The 6,997-nt window shown below is 43.4% G+C and overlaps 1 protein-coding gene across 1 annotated transcript in view; it reads right to left on the minus strand.

The window, feature by feature from the left end:
- Window positions 1–6,745, minus strand: part of Rassf3 (Ras association domain family member 3) — a 69,723-nt gene extending 62,978 nt beyond the window's left edge. Inside the window, exon 1 of the mRNA XM_027925718.2 lies at window positions 6,488–6,745. Coding sequence (XP_027781519.1) covers window positions 6,488–6,598 — 111 coding nt within the window. The 5' untranslated portion in view covers window positions 6,599–6,745. The remainder of the gene's footprint in view (window positions 1–6,487) is intronic.
- Between the last annotated feature and the right edge of the window lie 252 nt (window positions 6,746–6,997).

Genomic DNA, 6,997 nt, shown 5'->3' on the forward strand with positions numbered 1-6,997 from the left:
ATCTGATATTTTATACTTACAGCACATCTTAATTCCAACTAGTTACATTTCAAGGACTTGGTAACTACATGTGGCCAGTGACTACTGTATTGGATGGCACAGCTTTAGCATGTTCACTTCTAACTCAGAGCCAACTACAATATTTTTTACATGTATTTCATATGTTATTTATTATGGTTTCTGACATCCTTCCTAGAGCATAGCTCACCTTCTCCATTAAAAAGATTTGTCAAGGGCTGGGGATGCAAAGTACGTGCACATGTGAGGTCCTAGGTTCCATCCCCAGCATAAGAAAAAAATAAAAATAATTAACATGGAAACAAAAGCCATTTGACTAGTCAGTAGTAGCCAAACCAGAACTATGAAGACAAACATTGGAAATAAACCAAGTTTGGTTAATTTTTTTTTTTTTGTTAATTGTGGTCATATTTTGGTTAATTAACCAGAGGTTCAATTAACTCTAATTAACTAAAAAGTGTGATGCATTTTCTATTCTTGAAGACGACTGTTTCTGTTGAACGACAGCATCTACTAAATGACTAAATGTGCTACATTTTAGCACAGAAGTAAATATGGAAAGAGTGTTTGACAGGGATACCCCTCCATGTTGACATTTCCATCTAAATGGATATACAGCTTGACAATAAAATAGGTATGTTCCTGGCAAACTATAAAAAAGTTCTAAGTTTCCTTGAATACATTAAAGGAGCAAGCTTTTGAAAGAAAAGTTTGAGAGAATTTTGTCTATTTGGCACATCTTTTTAAAAAGTATTACTAAATGAGGCTAGGGACTTGGTTTTGTTCACCACTCTATCCCCAGAGCCTAGCACATAGTAAGGCACTTCATAAATTGTTCACTAAAAGAATGAATGACAAGCTTTCTTACAACAAGGGGGAAATATATAGCTAGTAATATATAGTATTAGTAATAACTAGTATATATTGTTAGCTTAACTAATATACATTATTAGTGTAACTAGTAATAGAAAATATATAGCTAGGAATTACATATCATCAATATCATTCAATTTTAAATGACTACCACCTGTAAGATACTGTGACGTTTTATGATCTAGTTTGGAGAGGAAGCGTGGGGAATTATGTGCACTTGTATATAAAGAAAAGATAATAGTACCAAGTACTGGAACACTGATCCAAAATAAGCAGGTTTACTGGACATGGTGATACATGCCTATAATCGCAGGTACTGAGGAGGTTGAGGCAGGAGACTCAGAAGTTTGAGGCCAGCCTGGGCAACTTAGGGAAGCCCTGTCTCTAAATAAAAAGGGCTCAGGCATAACTCAGATATTGCCACTCATAACTCATAATGCCACTCCTGGGTTCAACCCCTAGTACTACAAAAAAAAAAAAAAGAGCAAATTTTCATTCATTCTCAGCTGAACCTTTCTTTTATGTGCTAAGTAAACATACTAGTCTCCATCTTCATGTTTTAAAAAAAATATTATTGCTATGAAGGGAAAGACAAGAGAGCTTTAACAGAGGGGACAGTGCCTATTTTAGATATGAGGTTCAGGAACACTTCTCTGAGGTGACATTTAAGTTGACACAAGAAGGATAATGGGGGGAAGCAAACTCCAGGCCAAGATCCTGAAAGGAGAATAACTTGGATCCTGAAAGGAACTAAAAGAAAGCTAACATGATTACAGTTCTAGTTATATGCAACTATAACAGTACAAGCCAGGCTCAGCGACATACACCTGAAATCCCAGCTACTCAAGAGGCTGAGACAAGAAGATTGTTGAGCCCAGGAGTTCGAGGCCAGACTGGGCAACATAGCAAGACACTATCTCAAAAATAAATAACATTAGAGGGTGAACAATCAGCTGGGTCTTGTGACATAGGTAATACTTGTTCAGCTGTGAGAATCAAAACTTCCTACTATACAATATATTTAACTCTTTGTTCAGACAAAGGCACAAACAGGCCACATTAGCCCTGATACTTCATTTAGAAGCTCCTTTGCCTGCAGCTACCATATATTCTACAGTCTTTTCACCATTCCTTATGAAGAAGGTTGTCATGGCTAGCTAATGACCTAGGGCCAAATTAGGAATCAAAAGCAAGCCTCAATCTAGGGCCTTCATCAAAGGGCAGTGAGTTATGTTAGTGAAGTGGGGGAAGGCAAGCGCTGAGGCTCGGGGCTAAGAGCTGGTGATCAGACCACACTAGAAAGCATTGGGTCAGCCTCATTTTTTTCTCCCATAAAGAGAATGTTCACAGCATGATAGGCATTGACTGTCAAAGGAAGTCTAAAAAGAATAATGACATTAGTAGATATTTTTAGCCTTTCTTTTCATAAACGTTTTGTGTCACTGCTTTCCAAATAATTCCAAATATTGCAAGTCAGCCGGAAGAAGAAACAGAATACGGAGTGTATTGGTCATACATGAAATTATAAAAGATTGGGAAATAATTTTCTTTTGAAATCCAGTTAAAGCAATATGCTTTTGTGAGTCCTGCTCATACAAACACAAAATTCCAATGGATTAAGACTATGTAAGAACAGATCAGATCAGACATGCAGACAAAATGTGCAAATCACTTTGCACAAGGCAAAATGGCTGGTAGGAATGTTTATATTCAGTAGCCCAGGGATTAAACATTAGTATAGCGTGGCAGCACAAAACTCAGGAGGCTGAGGCAGGAGGACTACAAATTGGTAGCCAGCCTCAGCAACTTAGTGAGACCCTATCTCAAAATAAAAAGGGCCGGGGATGAGGCTCAGTGGCAGAGCACCCCTGGGTTCAAACACATACACAACACACATACACACACAAAAGAAATAGAACCAAAACACCTTTGATGCTGTAAACTACTGTTCTTTTGCCCCAATGAGTTACCTTCAAAACTTCCAGTGGAAACATTAATGGGAGGAGTGTGCAACTCATTATTGTTGATTCTCACAATAAGACACAGCCAAATAAAGACCCACAAAACTACTGAAACAATAAGAAGAAGAAAACCCAAAGAGCGAATTTAAGGCTTGTTATGAACCACAGGTTTGACTTATTCAAAAATTCCTCAGTATTGCTTTTTACAATTGTCAGAAGACAATTCAAGTTCCTCACTATGTCTGCACTATTCTACTTGTAAAGCAACAACAGCGTCCCATTTTCTTACTCCTATTCACTAGGAAAGGCTCAAGAAGAAAGGTGAACACCTCAGCCAAGAAGTAAGACACGTTTCAACAGTTTATCTTAATAGTTTTGGGCTACCTCTCCTCTTCGGAAATCTGAATGTGTCCTGCTTTTTTAAAGGTAGTTTGATTTTGTCACAAAACCAGAAAAGGCAAATCATAAACTACAGAATCATCAACATTTTGGGATCTGCTTAAAACTATGATTAGGTAGATTCCTAGAAATTAAGTGAATCTACAAACATGAATTATAAACACTGTGATGACAATATGTACACGACAAAGCTGAATTTTAAAAACACTCCTAATTTACATACATCCATATATGCAAAGGGAAAATTTAATTTAAATTTTTTGTGCCAAAAAGTAACAAAAAGAAAAGTGAAATTTGAGTTAGAAAACCCAAATTCCAGTCTTCTAAGTATGGACACTTAGACAATCTCATACCAATACTTCCTCTTGCCCCTCCCCACTGCCCTTCAGGTATTAGGGATTGAATCCAGGGACGTGTTACCAAGAGTTACATCCCCTATCCCTTCTTATTTTTGATTTTGAGACAAGGTCTTGCTAAGTTGCCCAGGCTGGCCTTGAACTTGCAATCCTCCTGCCTCAGCCTCAAGGAGCTGGGATTACAGGTGTGCACCACCTAACTCTGTACAACAACTTCTCTTTCATTAGGTTAATGCTTCAAAGGGTTATTGGGAGAATCATAAGATAGAGTACATTTGAAAAACGATAAAGATCCAATTATTATCAAGTCAGGAAAGCTTTCATTCATTCAACTAGTACTCACTGAACAACTACTCTAGGTCAGGTACTGTTCAGGTCCTGAGGATACAGCTATAATACATGACATTGGAAATGCCACAAAAAGGCATTTTCTTTATATCCTTCAGACAGATTTTTAACCCTTGTTTCCCTCTTTTTTATTTTATTTTATTTTTTAAGAGAACAGGATACAAAAGAAAATGAGGGGGGAAAAATGATGGCATGTTCATTGTCTTTAAGGATTTTGTCCTTGTTGGAGATGGAAAGAAGTTGGGTTACAGTCCCTCTCTTGGTAAAAGAAAGAAATTTCGCATTACCCTCACCCATTCCTCCCAACCATGCATTCACCAAGATATCTTGCATTTTCCAGATATTTTCAAGGGCTTTGGAAACCAAATTTTCCAGCTTTTCCACTAGATGGTCAACAGCTAAAAAGTAATCACTACTCTTAATAATAGAAATACTTATTTTTATAATCATAAGTTAATAAAGTGATGACTTATCTGACCTTAAAAAAAAAATGTTCCACAAGAGTGTGTTATTTCACTTCTTTATTTACAAAACTAGCAGGAACTTGAAACACAGTACCTTCCTTAAGTAAAACAAAATGCCCACTAAAATTCATTTTAGGACCCTTTATCTCCCTGGCAAATAACTCCTCTTACAACGCAGCACCTTGCATGCATTATGCTAGAAGGGGAAATGTACAGGCAATAGAGTTTCAGAATATACATATGAAACTTTTCAAGGCAGGAACTAAGCCTTACTGTTCTGATTCAACACAATCCTTCAAAACACTATTAATGTTAGGTTAATTCTAGATGCTCAATAAATAATATTACATGAGCATAATATACATGCTAGGTGACTATTACATAAATTAATGCATTAAACATAAAACCACTATATGGACATAAAGCTAGACAGAAATGCTCCTTACTTGTTAAAGCACCAAAGAATTCTCAAACAATTCCAATCTGGAGATTCTGTCCCTTGTAAAGGAGAATGTCACACACGTGGAGAATCCAAGAGCTGACTAGTTTTCTGGAGATTACTAGCCACCTCTGGAATAGATTTCAAACTAGCACAACAAGCAGTTTCCATGTGTCAAATGGCAACAACAATGTAAGTGAAGAAGATAAAGTGAAGAAGGTAAAGAAAGGATAGGCCAAGAAAAGAAAGAGAAAAGCAAGGTTAAAAAAAGAAAAAGAAAAATCCATTTTTCATAAGTGATGGAGAGTAACTTCTGACTTCCAAACTCAGGCAGTTAGCACACTCTCTACTGAAAATAAGAGATCACCCTGGTAAGTAGTGCGCCCTTGAGCCTGTGAAACAATAAAGACCCGAACTATCACCGGGCACTTCATTCACCATTAACCCGATTAATCGCTGTTAACTGAATAAGGGCACTTGACTCCACTCTAGCCCTTCATCGTCCACTCCCCCTTCTTCTGGTTTGGTTAAGAGGCTGAAAAGGCTAGAACTTACGAATCTTGTTAAGAAACTTGACCTTAGAAAGGGGTTCAATAAATTTAAAAGAGAACCTGGCAAGGACACTTTGAACAAATTCCCTCCCTGCCACCCCATCACCTCAAAAAAAAAAAAAAAAAAACCACCCATCACCCAGTTCCTGAACGATTTCTCTTGCTTCTAGTCTTTAGGACTGCCTGAAAGAAAGGTCCGAAGCGCGCCTGTTGTTTTTGAAAAGCAACAAGTCTGTTCCATTACAGCCTTCTCTAATCTGATGTGAGCGTGGCCGGGTTGGCCCGGCTCCCAGGGGCAGCAGGCCGCGGGTTCAAGCGCCCTGTCTGGAAAGCCTCCCTAAAAAACAGTCACGACCGGCAAAACTGGCACAAGTTCCCTTTCCATCTTTTCCCAAGCCATGCTTCCCACGGCATGCTTCCTCCAAAAAAGGAAGAAACCGGCCTAAAGCTCAGCTCTCGCCGGCTAGTTTCTATCTAGCACCGGAGCTTGCTTGCAAAACTTATTCGGAGCACCCATAAACTTGACCTTAAGTCCTGCAAGTCCAGCAACCCAGATTTAGTGAGCGCCTACTATTGTCGGGTCCGCTCGGCTCCCCTCCCCCACCAGTGCTCCCGAAGCGGGGCGGGGGCGGGGGACAGGTCACCGCGGTCACTCAAGGCTATTACACACTCCCCCAAGCCACGCCGGGGCTACGGGCCACAGGGCGTACTAACAAGGAGGGACGGCTCGGGGACCCGATGGCTGACCCGGCAGGGACCTGGGGCAGCCTCCAGGTTCTCAAAACTGCTCCCCCACAGCCGGCGGCCCCCAGGCGGGGCCGCAGAGGCCATCTGGCGCGGAAGGCAGGATCGGGCCCTTCGCCTCCCCGCCCTTCCTCCTGCTTCCCTAGCCCAGGGCACCCCACGCCAACAGGCAGAGGTTCAAGGCAAGTTCCCGGGACCGAAAAAAGGCAGAAGCCGCTCTTCGGCCTCCTGCTCCTCCCGGGCAAGCATCCCCGCAGAGACACGTGGAGTTGGGGTCCCGCCACGCCGGGGCGGAGAAAAAACAGCAGCAGCGCCCGCCGCGCACTCCACTCACTTGCTGGCCGGCGCGGGGCTTGCCCTGGGGCGCTCTCCTGAAGAAGGAGGTCCTGGCGGTGAAGAAGAAGTCCTCGGCGTCCTCCTCCAGGCTGCTGTAGCCGCTGCTCATGCTGCTGGTCCCGTCGCGCACGGGCGGCCTCCCCGGGGCGCAGGCGGCCAGGCAGGGGGTGCGGCGCCCGCCCGCCCCGCGAGGTTCCCGGCGCGCGGCCCCGAGCCGCCGGCGGGCCGTACTGCTGCAGCTGCGGCCGCCGTTCAACCGGCCGTCTGGGCCCCTCCCGCCTGCTCCAGACGCCGCCCGGCCCCGGTGCGCCGGAGACCCCGCCTCCCGGGCCCCGCCCCGGCCGGCCTGCTGCGGCCGAGCCCCTCCTCGCGAGCCCGGACGCACCCCGCGGCCGCAGGTGGGGGCGAGGAGCACGCCCCTTCCAGGCGCGCCCTGCAGCTTCACGGAACCCAGAAAGCCGGGCTCGAGGGCTGCTTCGGCCGGGCTGTGTTAGGGGTCGCTTCCCCA

The sequence above is a fragment of the Marmota flaviventris genome, chromosome 3 (assembly GCF_047511675.1).
Source record: "Marmota flaviventris isolate mMarFla1 chromosome 3, mMarFla1.hap1, whole genome shotgun sequence".
In the NCBI taxonomy this organism is placed as follows: domain Eukaryota; kingdom Metazoa; phylum Chordata; class Mammalia; order Rodentia; family Sciuridae; genus Marmota; species Marmota flaviventris.